The sequence below is a fragment of the Furipterus horrens genome, unplaced genomic scaffold (assembly GCF_987537825.1).
Source record: "Furipterus horrens unplaced genomic scaffold, mFurHor1.1.pri manual_scaffold_1, whole genome shotgun sequence".
NCBI classification, from domain to species: domain Eukaryota; kingdom Metazoa; phylum Chordata; class Mammalia; order Chiroptera; family Furipteridae; genus Furipterus; species Furipterus horrens.
This window is the reverse complement of record NW_028327171.1, coordinates 51,324,895-51,342,344: the sequence shown is the minus strand read 5'-3', so window position 1 is coordinate 51,342,344 and position 17,450 is coordinate 51,324,895. Positions and strand designations below refer to the sequence as shown.

The 17,450-nt window shown below is 37.7% G+C and overlaps 1 protein-coding gene across 3 annotated transcripts in view; it reads right to left on the bottom strand.

Annotated features, from left to right (window-relative positions):
* Positions 1–17,450, bottom strand: part of CCDC50 (coiled-coil domain containing 50) — a 79,637-nt gene that overhangs the window by 43,609 nt on the left and 18,578 nt on the right. For all 3 annotated transcript variants that reach the window (XM_090275395.1, XM_090275401.1, XM_090275407.1), the window contains exons 2-3: positions 3,193–3,255; positions 1,589–1,715 (exon numbers count right to left, since the gene is read on the bottom strand). In XM_090275395.1, coding sequence (XP_090131521.1) covers positions 1,589–1,715; positions 3,193–3,255 — 190 coding nt within the window. The remainder of the gene's footprint in view (positions 1–1,588; positions 1,716–3,192; positions 3,256–17,450) is intronic.

Below are 17,450 nucleotides of genomic sequence, written 5' to 3'. Positions count from 1 at the left end.
TCATGACACCAAGCCTCCATATATCTCAAATCTGTCTCTTTTAACTCCATAAACATGACCCTCAATTCAGGCCTCGTCATCTCTCTCCTCTCTGTAGCTCTACCTAGCCCACTGTTATCCATTCGAGCCTCCTCATTTCTTAATCTGACCACTGCTAAATAGCGACCTTCAATTGTGCCCCCTCCAATCCTTTACCTACCCAGCCCCCAGAGTAAGTTCCTAAATAAAAATCTAAAACTTCAATAGTTAGTTCTCTATTATTTATAATCTAAAATCTAAAAAAAAAAAAAAAATCTAAATTCCTTTACATATATCATGTGAGTTTTTGGTCCAGCTTCTGGCCTCATCTCCTACCTTACTGTGCTCTCCACTCCAGCAATACTGAACATCCTGCAGCTACCATGGGACTCCTCACCCTTCCACCTCATCCGCATGCTTCTCCGCCTGACTAGAATGGTTTTCCCCAATTATCATTATAAACTCCCAATTAGCCACCCAGATTCAGATTAAATATATCACCTATGTTGGGGTGGTTTTCCCACTCTCTTTTCTCTCTTCATAGGCATGAAATTTACTATTCAATTCTCTGTGCCTCATGCATGTATTTCCATATAAAGTGTGCAGGGTATGTTCCTAAGGCTATTAAAGGCAATGGCTTATGTTTCTTTATATCTGTTGTCTCCACTGCCTTCGATGGTGTCAAGAATAGCAAGAGTCATTAAGAATGTTTATTCACAAAATAAGGAAGCTGAACAAAAAATGATGAAGTCCTCTCTACCAATAATAAAATAAAAAGACAAACCTTTCTTCAAAGGCAGCAAATAATAATAGGCTCTCCTGTTTATTTAAACATGACAACTGAAAGAAAACAGAGGGGTCCTTCAGTTCTTCCTTTACCCCTTCTTCCTCAAAACAATTATCCTGTGCTTAAACCCACCATTAGAGATTTAGGTATAAGAGCTACTATCAGAGAAGAAATGTACTCTGTGCGTTTTAGGGCACTGAAAAACAAAAAATAATTGCACTGTAAGAGAACTGAGATATGACCTTTCCATACCTAACTAGTAAAGGAGACTGAGAAAGAACTTTAGTCAGACACTGAAGCTATGAAGAGAACTGAGTGTAGAGTTCAGAGCTTTCTGGAAGAGTCTGCCTATACCTGAAAAGCAAGGAAACAGTAAAGGAACCCAAAACAACTCATGAAGTTCTTTCATATACAGTATTTCACTTGATCCTCCAGACAACCTTTGTGGCAGAGGGGACAGAAATCATCATACCCATGTTGCAGGGGAGGGAAATAGGTGGACCAAATGTCTCAGTCATACAGTTAAATGCTAAGATTTCACACCAGAACCCACACATTCTAAAACCAAGTCAGTGTTCCAAAAACAAAGAAAATTTTCCAGATCAAATAGGATGGACACACACACACACACACACACACACACACACACACACACACACACTCTTTTAAATCCAACAGAGGAATCAGAGTAACTGAAGAAGTCTCCTCCTTCTCTGCCCTGGTTGCTGGCTCCAGAGAAAACCAGTCTTGGTGTTATTCCCTCCCACTCCCCAAGATCCTCACAGGTCTTTGTAGCGCTTCTGAAGCTGTGCCTGAGCTCTCAGGTCTTCTTCTTGGAGCTGCTTCGCCACCTGGAGATCATGCTGGACCAAACGGTTCCGCTGAACGTTTGATGCTAAATGATGCTCAACTGGACAGAAAGAATGAGGACAGGAATTACAACGTTTTGGCTGGTTAATAATAAACCTCATAATAAACTTAAGAGCTTTTCCATTAAAAAGCTTCATGTCTATCGCTTTATTGTATGCTCTTAATAACACTGTATACTAGGCAGCACAAGAATTATTATCCCCATCTTTCCATTAAGTAAAAAGAGGATAAGAAAGGTTAAGTAATTTGCCTTTGGTCACATGGCAAAACAGTGAAAGTGCCACTTCTAAAGCCAAGGCCAGTGTTCTTTTTGCTCCACCAGTTGCCATTCTATTTATAACCTACATTCTCAGTATTTATTTTTATTTTGACACATTAATGCTTCAAAAATTACATATCCATATATATGTACTTGTATACAATACATTAACTTAGATTATTTTTCATAATTATATACATAGTTATTCAGAAAAATTCACAGTCTAGATACCTTCATTGCCTGGTAAGACCTTCAGGACTCTATTCCTAGGGGAAGAAACAGACCCTAATTTCAGCTTTCTCCCTGCCACGAATACATGTGTGGATTGAAAAAGAGCCACATACCAAACCTAACAAGATCAGGGGAGGCCTGCATGGTGGGCCTTACAAACTTAGAGACTGAAAGTAACCACATAAGATGGTCTGAAATTGGACTCACTATCTTAACTAAAAGTGAGTCATGGCAGGTATTCATTCCTAGTCCATTATCTTCCTTGACAAAGGTCAATTTTTATCTTAACTGAATCTGCCTATTGTCTTTCTGCATCTAAAATAACATACCCTGTCCAGACTCCTCAGGATACTGACTCACACTAAAGTAGGAGACCACAAAACCCTTTGTTATCTTGTCCTCCTGCATACCATCACTGTGCGCTGTAAACATTAATCATTAATTATCTCGTACCCACCAATGTAGAAGTACATGTCTCTTTATTTTACTCTTTATCCAATCTCAGAGGTTCCCCCATCTGCTGGATCCCACCTCCCTAATCTACCACCAAAGGATTTCATGTAACTCTTCCTTACGCCTCTTTCTTTGATTGTAACATATAAAATAAACTGCAAAACTGCCATTCTCAGTGGCATTTTCTCAATCTGTTGAGATTTTGTTTCCAGGCAACTGTCATCAGTTTGGCTCAAATCAACTCAAAACTTCTCTACAGATTTGGACATTTCTTACATTGACACATGAACAACCAATGTCTCCCTCCTACAACATTTAAGCAAAGAAAGGTTTCAAGTCCCTCTTTTCCTCCAATGGACCCAGCAGTCTTCTAATACCGGAAGCTGTCATATACTTCAAAACACCCCAAGACTTCATTCTTCATCCAGGTGTCATTGTCTAGACAAATCCCTCAGAGGGATGTATGGTGCTGCCTGGTGGCTGTGTTCTCTCCCTGCCTCACCCTAAGAAACCTGCCTTGAGCTACTGTTATAGAAAAGAAAACTGAAGGAGCACCAACTGGGCTATTACTCACTCTCTTGTTCCTGAAGGCTGTGGGCCAGGGTGTGATCCTCTAGAACAGCAAAATCTCGACACACTGCAGAGGATGATGGGAAAAGAGCAAACAGGAAGGCTAATTAGTAGTAATATAACATAAAAATGAAAGCATTTTCTTTACTTAAAAAGTCAGTTCTCATAGTGTAGGATGATCAACTTTATTACTTGCTTTGCACAAAACTGTGTCTTGTTAGCACAGTCTTCATTCATTGAAAAAACAAGGGGAAAAAAAAAAAACCCACATAGTACCTACTCACTGACAAGCACAAAATCATGTTCAGCTCTGGTCCCTGGCCTAAAGATATTAAATTAAACACAGAATCAGAACCCAGAGGTCAAGAAATTCCAGTTCATTTCTATAAATGGAGAGCAAGTACTGCTGCAACAATAGGACAAGAATGTTTTGCATATAGCAGCTGTGAGAAAACTGAGTTCTCACGTGGTCAGAGGAGTAAATAAACCTAGTTCTTGCTTCAGCCATCTTGGGTTCAGAGAACCCTCTCCCACAGATTTATGCCTATTCTGGTATCAGTATGGAAAACCATACCTTCATTAGTCCCTCTGATAGGAGCAGATCTCTACTTTAAGGATAATCACATTCTTTAGAACTGGTTCTCAAGATCTCTCTAAAGGTTAAGCTGCCTAAAAAGAATGTGCAAAACAAAAGAAAACAGGAATCTTGATGTGTACCAGGAATCTGCCCCTAACTTTGCCTCCAACTGAAGATCCAGACAAGAGCATTTGGTGACATATTCTTAGAAGCAAATGAGAAGAGATAGTCTCCAAGGTCCATTCTACCCCAAATTGCAATTTAAACTCTTGCTTCCTAAAATAAACATACAGGCAGGACTCTTATGAAAAGTGCTGTTTTGTGTGTTTGTTTTTAGGATATGTAGTCTAGGTGATAATGTCCTTACTCTATTCCAAATGTGTAACTGACATTAAAATAGAAAATTCCCCAAAGCCTTGGACTACTGCAACGGGTAGGACTTGGTAAAACATTCCTTACAGCTTACCAGAGGTTATAGATTTCTTTCTGTGGCTTTGGATTTGCCTGTAAGGACATTTAACTAAAATAGAATGAAGAAACACACCTTCGCCATTCTTAGCACTATGCATGTTTATATATACATGCACATAGCCTTGACCCTTACTGTAATAAAAAAGTAGGCAGAGCTTGGAGACATTAAGGTTACTCTGAAATGGTTTTATGATGGAGGAATCATTTCTGCCCACAAACCATAATCAAACTAAATACGACCTGATTAGCTTACCCCTCATTCAAATGCAACTGCAAAAACAGTAATTCCAATAGAAAGTACTGTTCAGATATATTCTCTGCAAATTCTAATAACTTGAGTACCAGATGTGAGTTACCCAATATTTCACAGAATGAATGTGCCTACAAGATAAGCCAGTTAACCCTCCAGTTTAATAGATGAGGAAAATAAGGGCCGGAAGAAAGAAAGACCTTATTAAGGTTATGTATTGTTTGTTGGAAATAGGACTGGAAGTCAGGTTCTGAGCCAACCAGAGTTCTTGCCTTCCCTGACACCATGAGAGAGCCCTCCTGGACTCCAGGGAAACCATGGTTGAAATGGACTGAAAGGAGTTATTCTACAATAACCAACACAAATTCTCTAAAACACTTAGCTAATTAATATTAATTAATTAAATGGCTAAGATATGTATCTAGCTCATAGAAAATATTCAGAATGAATTAGCCAAGACGAACGTAATCACATCTTATGCAAAAAACTATTTTAATACATGATTACATTATTTGAAGCACTTTTAGTATAAAACAAAAGCTTATGTTTGTATACTAAAGTCAGTATTAATTTTAGATTAACTAAGGTTAGATTAATTTTTTAGATTAACTTTAATGTTTTTCAACCTATTATTGGGTTAGAAAATCAATTTACTAAGTCTGGGAAAAACATTTAAAAATGATAGGCTGGAAAACCCAGGAAACTACACGTATACAGGAAACTCTGGTTTGAAGAAACATTTTCAGTTGTATACACACATGTGTTTACATAACATGTGTTATGTTACAATGCAAATCATACATCACTCTAATTATAGTCAAATAATTAAAAAGCCACTTCAATTTATGTTATTAGGGAAGAAAGTTACACCAGAAAAAAATATATTTTATGTGTTTAATGTGTTGAATAAAATTAAAAATTATAAAATTACTGCAGTTCAGCATGTGGATGACCATGTGAAGAACTACAATAATTTTGTATTTATTGTAGTATGCACATTAAAAACATAACATTTATGCATGCACAAATACACCTTATGTAAAAATATGTATTTTTTAATATATGGTGCTGACACAAACTGAATTTAGAGTAGTGGTTACCTCTAGAGAAAAGAAAAGCGGCAGGAGTGCCTTAGTTATATATGCTATTGTATTGCTCTATAAATAAAGAGAGAAGACTAAGCAATTAAAGTAAAATATTAATATCTATTAAACTTAGGTAGTAGATCCCTGGGTTTATATATTTCCTGTGCTTTTTGTAATGCTTTTCATTTATATACATATTTTTAATTCTATAAACATAAAAATTTTTTAAATACACATCTTCTTTCCATCAACAGCATATATTTAAGATGTTTCACATATCCTAACAGGTGCAAGGAATTAATGTATTATTAATTACCCTAACAATGACTCCTCTTAATGACTTCTTAATATTTAAACATCAAGACTGAAGTATATTCAATTATGTATTGTGCTTTGACCCTGAATCTTCTTATAGCAGATGTTGAATTGGTATCCACAGAACATGGGTATGGCCTGAGCTAGAAGACAATGTAGATCTTCATAAGCTACATGGAAGTACACATATTCAAACACACGAAGTTGTACTGTTAGTATACTGACTTAGCACTTCAGAGTTTAGTATGCACTACCAAATATATAATCTCATTTATATGGACATATTATTTGCTCAGTCCATGATTTCTTCTGCATCCACTACAGTTCCTTTCCAGATATGCCTCTGCATTCTCTGCATCACTACTCTAATGCAAGCTGGAAAATACTCATACATCCAAGCAACCTTTAGAAAACAGTAACTGGACTGGGAATTACTGCAAACATTTCACAGTCAGTCCAAGTTCAGAGCCTGGACATTTCTTTCTTTTCTAATCTACTCATACTTGAAAGTACACACTACAAATAGCACTGAGGATAAACAGCATAAACTCATCTCACTCCCTTTCCTCATAGGCACATTTAAAATGAACCATTGGATCCTGGGTTTTCATCCTCTCACTTCTGATGCTTTTTCCCTCCTGTGTGCCTCTTCACTTAACCAGTCTCAGGCCAACCTTCTTGCCATTAAATCACACCATTCTTCATTCCCATCCAGACCGCAGTGGTCCAGTAGACTCTTCCCTCTGACCCAAACTGTAATAACCATGTAACTCTGCCTCCTTACTTAGAAAGTCATCAACAAAAAGAAATACACTTTATCCCTCAACTAAGCAAACAGCTGCCTCCCCATCCAGTTGCAGTCTTCACAGCAGGGTCCTTATGGGACTAATCTCCGTACTGTCCACACAATGAGAACTGGATATAGCATAGTTACACGCCCAGAGACACACATTAATAGGGGGAAAAAATGAAGAAAACCTGGTGATTAAGGTCAAAAGTAATAAGCTTCACAAAGAAAACAATATTATGGACAGAATTAAGTTCTGCCCTTACAATGGCATTACAGAGACATACAAAATTTTTCAAACATCATTTAAAAAAATTAGAAACCTTCCCCATTCACATTAAAAGAAATACAGCTTTAGTGATTTTTTAAAAATCTAGATATGTACATATAAGTAGTGATTTAATTTACATTAAGCCAAGCAAGTCTCAGAAATGGGAACTGGGACTTCATATATACAGATATATACAGATAGGTATAGATAGCTACTCTCTCTCATACACACATCACACACACACACACACACACACACACACACACATTCAGGGGTTGGGAAAAGTAGGTTTATAGTTGTTCATAGAGAAAATTACATGCATGTTATGATTATTACTATAGCTTTAACTCAAAAGAATGTCATAATGCAATTATAAAACGTATTTTGCCCAAGCCCAACCCTGTACATATATACCCTTGAAGAGAAAGATCCCTCTAAATAAATGGCATAGTATGCACCTAGTAAACACATTTATTCAGAGTACTATTTAGGATAAATAAGTCACTTCCAAGACATTAAGGAGGTGAAGATGACAAAAAGGTAAGTAAGAATATAATTTGATAAATGATAAAAAGGCCTAGAGAAAAACTCTTTGAAAGTATAAACAATAGTGCAGTTATGCTTGTTATGACTGGGAGGTAGGATAAGGAGTGGGGGTGACTTGAGCAGAGCATGTCAGGGTACCTTAAAGAGTTAATGTACAACATGAATCACAAAGGAAGGTTAAAATTCCTATGGGCAGAAGTGGAAAGCATTCTTGGCAGAGGGCCCCATTAACTCTATACAGAGCTAGAAGAGGAGTGAAGTCATTCCCCTTCTGTCATTCTTTTACCCACAACCCAAAACTTTCTGAATATGCAATTCCTATGACTCAATCTTTACAAGCTTCCACCCACATAAAAAGACCTAGATTAATAATGCATTCATTAGAAGCTATTTCTTTCAACTGTGTCTCCATTATCTTTTATGTTCTGGTATAATTTTGTGAATGGTTGTGTGTGTGTGTGTGTGTGTGTGTGTGTAAATGCCATCAGCAGATGGAATATATACTCATTGTTTTGATACCAGAGATTATGCTTGCTTTCCTTTGTTCTGTACACATTCTCTATGAATGAGAAGGATGTTCCAGACTCATATTTTGTCTTAGAAAGTTTGGTAATGGCATGCAGGCACAACTGACATTGATAATGCACTCTGTGTATTACAATGCACTCTCACATTTATTCCTTCTAACCACATGAAGATAAAAGTTTTAACAATATTCTCATTTATGAGGAAACTAAGGCTCAGAGAAATGAAGTAGCTTGACCAACATAATCCAACAAGTAAACAAATGAATTGGAAACCAGACTGAGTTCTTCTGGCCCCAAATACTTCTGCTCAAAGAACTTATGGAAAAAAACAAGTCTACGTTTCAGTATGTCAGCAAAGAGTGATATTATTAAATACTAATTAAAATAAGACAGACATGCATTAGATTCTGGGAAACTGAGAATGAAATAAAATTTAGGTAAGGGCAGTACATGTGCTCAGAAGGTATTTTCTTCTACATCCCAACATAAAGAAGTAACAATGGGACACAGTTTACTGTGTCTCACTATCTCCCAAGAATAAGCCTCTAGCAAGCAAAGCTGGTCTGTATGCACTTCTGAAAACAAGGGCAATAAAAAGTTCCTTTTATTTTAGTGTTTCAAAAGTGACCTACAAGAAAAACCCTACACAGTGACTGCAATGGAAATCCCAAAGAAAATTTCCCTTTGAGATCTAACCCCTTCACCCACCTCTCCTCCACTCTCCCTTCAACAACTGAGTTTCCTCCCCCCTTTGGAAAGACATTAGTAATGAATTCTAGACGAATGTATCTAAGAGATGGTATACAATTTGAACTAAGAAATAACACATAAACCCCATTTCTTTGTGTACTGCCCTACAAAAGAAATGTCTCCCTAATTTATTAAAGAAGAGTCTCTTCTCTTGACCTAAAGCCTTAATAAAATTGCTTCAGTAAAGAGAAGAAATATGATGCAGGGAAACTGAACAGACCTCACCCTAATGTCAAATGTTCGACATTCTCAGCCTCAGCATAGTTCATATACACAGCTAAGATGACATCAACATCACCACTACCAACAACAACACCAAAACCAACCCCAACCCCATCACCAGCACCATCGGTGACAAGAGCAGCAGCTAGGGACTGTGGATACTCTCCTAACCATCTACCCAATTATGAACCTTAAAATAAGCAAAAATAAATGGTCCCTCTGACAACTGAAATTTCTCTTTCAGGCAGAATGTTGAAAACAATGAGAGTAATATCTAAGTAATGTTTGAACAATTAATTTACAGTCATGTGCCACATAAACACGTTTCAACAACAGACAGCATATCCAGGGACTCCTTAGAATAAATGATTACTAATGAACAATATGTACTATAAAATATTATATATTTTTTGCAGGTGTGATCCATCTTCATCCTCCTACATGTCTACTCACACTGCCTTAAATGAGAGTGAAGGGTTTCTGCTTCCATCGTCCCAAATTTCAGAACTATTGAAATGAAAACGTTAGATTCCCTGATAAAATACTAGAATATCTGGAAAGGTGGTACACTCATGCAGGTGTCCAAATGTTGGGCCCTTTAGACCACAATTAAACATATCAGTCAATTTATGAAGAAATGATGGCCCTAAGATATTGAATAACATTGTTAAATAAGTGACATTCCAAGATTAGAATCCAGGACTGTGAAGGTATTTTCGTGAGAATATGTTTGTTAAGCTAAGTGACCTGATAGTACACAGGATATATGTGGCATTTGGAAGCAGAGAAGGTGATGTGCGCTGAAATGCTAGCAGAAATATTTAGAATCTGCAGCTGATGGGGGACTCAAATGTTGGAAAATTTTAGTTTCAGGTAACAGCTAATAAGCTTAGTAATCAATGTATATAAAAAGCTATTGTTTCAGGAACTGGTATTGTTCCAGGTAACCATAAGCAGGTTCTACCTTTGTGCCTCAGGAGGACTGCAAGCAATCAAGATGGTATTTGAGCCATTGTGCTCCAGGGTGAGATGACCACCACCCAGGACAGAAAGACCACCATCGGACACAGATGAAAGAATGCTGCCGCTTTTATCCAATCAACCTTTTTCCTGAATTCCAAACCCCCTTTCCTACTCTTCTCCTTATAAAAAGGGCCCATTTAGAATGGAATTTAAGACAGTCTGTTAGGGTACAAACCCGCTGTCTTCTCAGATTGCTGACCATCTGAATAAAGTGCCCAGAAAGACTCAATCCCTGTCTCTGCTTATTGGGTCTGGTAGAGGACAGGCAGCACAGACACCAGCTTTTCCGGTTTCAGAGCTATTGTCCTGGGCCATTTGAGAAAACATGAGTGTCCTCAGAAGTCCCCTACAGTTGCAGGCTGCCAAACAGTCCTGGAAATTAGAAAATGTTAATAAATTAAGTATAAGGTGAATGAAAAACAAGTCAAGGTTGATAGAACAGAAAGAAAAAAAAGGAGGAGGGAATATAATTTGAGAAATCCTAGTAACAGGAAAACATTTTCAAGATTAATTATTTTGCAATAAATACATTTTAGAAAGATAGAAAGCTACCCTTCCCATAAAAAGCTCTATGTGAGGCAGGACAGCAAGAAGCTAGGAAAATTTCTTCACAAGTGGAATGGGAAAACTAAGGCAGATAGCTGAACAAACTGGCCAAGCAATTTACAGCCCGATACAGAAGATCACCTCCCTGGAGATAACATCTAGGCCTCAGTTGTATTTCAGCTCCAGGCCCAGAAAAGCAGTAAAACCAGATGGGCGATGCCAGAACCAATTGCAGTATCTAAAGACTCCCTGCCCTGACACTGACCAATCAGTGGTAACCAGGACCCTGAAAGGACACACCTGCAGAACTGATGAATATTCTGCTGAAACCCTCTCTTGAGACCTTCCCTAAGATTTCTGCCTCCAAGTAAAAGAGAAAAACCCTCAAGACAAAGGACCCAGCACACGCTCTCCCTCAGGGAGCACACCTATGCCTTTCCCATCCCTCCCTCCCCCCTGACCTCCCTGGGGCACACATGTCCTACTCTAAGGGTCTCCATGAGACCTGCAACCAAGGGAGCAGTGGGCAGTGGCAGCTCATCCCAGGCTAACCCCCTGAACCTGTCTCCAAGGCCCCCTTTTCTGTGAGTTCCCAGTGAGCTAAAGCAGCCCAGCCTGGGCTCTCCTGTTGCTTCTTCTTTGCTAAGCCCTTCCTTGTTTCACTGTCCCCTTAAAGTCACTTGGACTCCTGTTGGGAAATCTTTCCTGCACAAAGTCAAGCACCCACACACTACTAGTGGGCCCTAAGCAGACACACTCAGGACCAGGACCCTGTCTAGTAACACAAGGACCAGAATGGCATAATTCAGAGGACCTTCTGCAAAGTTCTACCAAATATCTGATCTGCTAAAGTCACCACCTTTGGTTAGACCAACACAGTGTCTTAAGAGTATCAATAATCTTTAATCCCAAGAAAGTATCTCTAAGAATAACAAAGACAATGGATGGTATGTGGGGACCCAGTTTCCACAAATATTATGAAATTTCAGTCACTGTTCATAAAAAGGTGCTAATTTATCACCTTCTTAAAAAGTACAGAAATTGATCATCTGAAAGGATTTTAGTAGTTGTCAAACAGTTAAGTCTTATTCTGTCCAAACAATCATCCAGACTCCTCTTAAATATGTCAGACACAGAAAGCCCACTTTCTTTCAGCACACCTCCCTTTCAGATAACTGTAGGTAAAAGTGTCTTCAGAAGGACAAAGCCTGCCAATCACTATAGATTATCCAGGGATCCTAGTTCCACCCTGGAGCACTCACATTCCCTAGAGTGCATGTGGGTATTATGTACAACCATTGGGACTCTGGAGGTTGTTGTTTACATACCCTACAGATGACCAGCCGCGTGGCTTATCATATGGGCCATGCACAGGTAAAGCCCTAAAGGTACTCTCCGTGATACAGGCAGATCCCAGGACTGACCTTGAAGCCAATAGAGTACTTTGACTATAGTTGAAATATCTGACTTTCAACTTAAAATTTATTTAGACACTGCTAGAAAGGATAAGCATCAAAATCCTAACATTGATTACATACTCTAGGACTAACTGTAGCTTAATTTTCCTTTTTACACATTGCTCTATTTCCAATTGATCTACGATGAAGGGGAATCTTATTATCTATAACCCCTTTGATTATATTTTATAACAAAAGATAAATATTTTAATCTTATTTAAGCATCAACAGTGAAGCAACAAATATTTACTAGAAAAAAAAATGAGTTGTAGTAGCACTGTTTCATTGATTCAATTTAACTATACCATTTTCTTAAGGTTACAGAATAAACTTGTTTTTTTTAACATAAAAAAGAATGCTAACAAAAGCAAAGTCTACATAAGGTCCCAAATATGTATCTGATCTTCCTGAGAAACAAAGCAAACAGGGAAGTATGAAAAGTTCCTCAGTTCTCATTATCATAAAGGAGAAATAACACTAGTTCTTCATTGGAGAGAAGTGTTCTACTAGTACCAACCATGAAAGTAACTCAGTTAGCATGCTGGAAATTTAAATAGAAATAACTAAATTATATGATGGACATTATCAATAGTTAAAGCATTAGTTTTAAATGTGTACCTACATACACACACACACACCTTTAACAAAAGTACACAACTGAGCACAGTGAAGAGACATTTTCAAAAGCAAAACAAATGATTTAATCCCAACATTTCACTCTGATGCAATTTATCAAAATAGGTTCCTGAGTTATTTTTTCTAATCCCCCCAAATTCAAAGTTAAATGAAAATCCCAGCAACCCAAACCACTTGTTTGGCAAGTACATATATTACAGCTAACCACAGACACACTAGGTTGCAGGCAAGTGGGTTTTGAAAATGCTGAGATAATGTAAGTCTTCAAATCAGAAGTACTACTTTAATATCACAGACCATCTACATCATTATCAGAGACCACAGAGTAACTGGGTAACTTATTGGAAAAGTGAAAATGGCGAGTCAGAAATTTCCATCTGACAGCGTAAAAGATTGAGAGTGAGGGGAACAGTGAAAAGGGGGGTGAGGGAAGGTAACAGGGTGGAAACAGCAATTTTACTTGCTGGTGGAACTGTTGGATGGAGATTTGACTTCCCATAGGAAATATCTGAATCAAGTTACCATAAGTAATAAAATGTGTATGTGTATATATATATATATATTCACAAACACAAACAGCCTCATAAGGTTCCTTGTGCTGCAGGCATCAACTTTATGGATTGGTGATTTTGAAGCCAAACCTTTCTGTGTTGGCAGTGACAAAACAAAAAGCCACCCAAGAAAACTAACAACTCAGATCTTGTCTATTCTTAGAAAATGCAGGTGCAGATATTAACATAGATCACTCAAATCGAGCTTTCTATCTTCTCAAGAACTAGTTCATGATCTCAAAATGAGCTCAACCGGAGGTCATTTAGTTTGAGTTTACAACAAACTGATGCCTGGGTATTGCGTTTGTATTCCCACCAAGTCATCACTAGTCTCTCTTCAAAACACCAAGTGATCTGCATCCACATGGTCCAATGTTGGATGAAACAAATATTAGAAAAGATTTCTTTAAACTGGACCACATACGTATCTGATCTTCCTGAGAAACGAAGCAAACAGGGAAATATGAAAAGTTGCTCAGTTCTCCTTATTTTATGTTCTTTCTATTCATCATCATTCCATCTACTAGGGCACACACAAATTTTTTTTTTTCCCACTGATATGGTAGCCACTATTTCTTTAAATTAACTAAAATAAAAATTTTAAATTCAGTTCTTTAGTTTCTCTAGCCACATCTCCAGTGCTAACTAGCCACGTGGGGCTGGTGCCTACCATTTTGGACAGTATATAATATAGAACATCACCACCACCACAGAAGTTCTATTGGAGAGCGCTGCTCTACACAATAATCACAGTGTGATAGACAGAATGGAGATAACTGAACCACCCAGTAGTATTTAAAACCATTTTAACTATATGTGTGTTTATATTTACCCAACAGATACAACTCACTTTGCCAATAGGACAACAAAGGGTCTTGACTATATAATATTGGTCTCATGTTAGCCACTGATTTATCTTCAAAGTGCTTGTATATTGTTCTCCTATGCTGCTTCTTCATCAACCCTGTGGGGATGGAAGTTCAGCTAACCTCAGCAGAGTGAAAAGATTAAGCAAGCACTGTATACACAGTCACAGAAACTAAGTGAACAAATCTCTTCTTGGAAAGGAAAGTGAACTGGTATTCAATACAGTTAAAGATGTTCAATTCTGGGAAATACAACTGCTACTGAATAAACCCACCAGATACCTAATAATTTACACCAAACATTAAAGAGTTGGACTCTAATTAGTAAATATGCGCATTGGTGAATTTCAATTGGCCTTAAAAAGTAAACTGATCCCAACTGGAGAAGCATTCTCCTAAATTTGCTACCTGCAGTGCCTTCTTTAAAGAACAATTATATTTTACATGGATGTTCCACTTCAGAACAATGTAAGAATATATAAATTTACACAGAAGTTAAGTAAATAATTACTCTTAATATCACAGAAATGAATAAAAGAAAGCACTCTTGCTTTAAAACAATTTAGTTTATTTTTAATGGATTTATAAAATTTAATCAGAGAAGGAAAACTCTGACTCCAAAAAACCTCCGCTGCCTTGCGGCATACCTCTTCAGGGGAAAGGCTAAGGGAGTAAACCCCGACAGAAAATCCGGAGCCGGAGTCCCTAAGGCGGTTTGACGTTGTAGTCAACACCGGCAACTCCTGCGGCGCACCTGAAGCCAAGCTGTATTGACTCCGTCTTTCCCTTGGACCCTTCAGCTGCGAAGAGAGGGGGGGTCTGCTGCATGGGCAACAGCAGACCCTCCATATCACCCTGCCCAGGCTCTGTAGCTTCAGCTTCACTGGAGAGGACACTCCAGCGTCATCGCAAGATGTCGATTCAACACGGGAGGAGACAGATACGTGTCACTCCCGAGTCGGACTGCACAGCCATTCTCGGCGGTGCAGATAGACTCTTAAGAAGCTACACCATCGTCTCTCGAGACGGACGGCTGCCGACGACGACGATAAAATTTAATAATTAAACATGAAATGACTATCAAAATTATACTTAAAAAAAGATGAAACTCTCATACTGCTTTTTTTCTTTTTTGTAGCACATTGCACAGAGCACTGGTAACATGAAATACGCAGTTAATAGTTACTGCAAAATGATGCAGTATGGTGTTACCCAAGAGTACTCTTATTTAGTTCAATCCTGATTACAACACGAGTAATCTTCAACAAATTAATATTACTCAGATTTGCTCAGCTGTAATATGAGAATAATAATCACTGTAAATACTTGTATACTGCAGGAAAGGTGTGCATACTTTTAAAAAGTACTCACAAATTATTTCCTGATAGATTTCTATGTAGAAAACAACAGACCGTTGATAAACACATGGGGTCCTCAAAAGGGTATATACATTTAGACAAGCAATAGCAGACAGGATTTTTTCCAAAGCAATTTTCCAGTAAGAAAATCCAGATAGTAAGAACCTACTTTTATTTTGATTCCACATATCCCTAAAGAAACTCCAACATTCTGTTGTTCCATTATTTGAATGGCACTTTTCCTGGCACTTAAACAAGCCCTCAAATGGTTTGGCAGCCCTCAGATGGTTTGGTGTCTCTGTTTGCCTTAGCCTAGAAAGAAAAGCCACCCACCCCCTTAAACCTCTGCAGGATAAACCCAGTCATGCCCATTAAAAACCAAAAGATCACATCCAACCCAACTTAAGTACAAGTTTACACCAAGAGAAGAAAAACCATTTTGGTTTATTGGCTTCATATTACAAGAGAGTTTCCTTAAGTACTAGCTACTGCAAGTTCTATTTATCCTTGAGTCAGATATTTCCACTTTCAACTTCTCTTCTGCAAGGAGATACTTTAGCTAGCACTTTCTTTTCTATTAAGATTAGTAAATTATTTTCAGTTTCAAAAAAATCAAGAGTAAAACTCAAAATCCCCCCCCCCAAAACTTTATTGTCAATAGTGGTTATGGGGTAAGAAAGTGTGGTAAAAATATTCTCTTAGAACCTTGCTCCCATCAAGCAAATTGCAACATTCACATTTCCACTCTAGTAAACATTTGTCAGAACTCTACACACATTTCTAGTAATCTTGGATTACATAAATCTGAAAGTATAAACAGAAAACAAATGGGTAAATCTTCACATTTCTGGAATTCAACTCCCACATGCTCAATAACTGGTGATGTTCACTGACTAGAAACATATTTTTTCTAAAATATATCCTGAGATCATGGGTCCATTCCTAGAATCAACTCAGTTTACACTAATCTAGGGGAACACCTCCCAGAAGATCAGGAGATTTATCTTCCTAATTATAATACAATTAGGCTTACATTAAAATCAGATTTCCCCTCCTATATATAGTCTATTCAGAAGAAGGAAACAACCCAACAATAAATTGGAAGAAGCTAGCCTGTGTTTCAAAGTACAACCAGAAAATTCCTACGCAGACAATGGAGTTGTGCATAGATTTTGAGAACCAATTCTGCCAAAAACCACTGTGGCTCTCTATGTAGTTCATCAAAGGAGATAGTTAATTTTTCTGAGAATGAAATCCATATTCACCTTAGTGTTATTTAAGTTAAATGTGAAGCTTTTCTTTCAATTAAAAAAATTCTATTATTGTTCAATTACAGTTGTCCCAATTCTCCCCCCATCCCCCGTGCTCCCCCTCCCTCGCCTACCATCAAAATCTGAACTTTTGATGGTTCTCTATTCCCAAAGAAAGTTGGAAACTCAGCTGGTACGACAGGAAGAGAGAAGCAACAACTGAACCTTAGTGGAAAGCTCCAGTAAGAAGGAAACTGAGATGTCTTCAATAATACAAAAGTAAACAGAATGCATGAAGGGGCTACTTGGTTGTTTTGGATTTTGCCTGGTTCTTAAACAGTATTTCAGAGAAGGAAAACAACTTTACAGATCAGGATTCAAATACTTCTTACTAATAGGCTAAAAAACCATGGGCAAGTTATTAAATATCTTTAAGCATCAAGTTCCTCATCTATAAAATAAATATTGTGAGGACTAAAATAGATAAGTGACGGGCCAAAGAAAACATCTGTCAAAAAGAGGAAGTTTAATAAATGGAAGCTATTATATCGGCATCATCACAGTTAATGAATTCTTATAATCAGTTATTTTCTATTAAGTATGTCTACTAATCAGGTCCCCCTAAGTCACTGATTATCACAGATAATCACAGCCACTTTTGTAGTACAAAATCTACAACAGAATATGCAATCACTACCTCCTCTTATGAAGGTATGGAAATGCTTCCTGGAAAATAATTAAAATATAATCAACAGTTTGCTACATTTCCATATC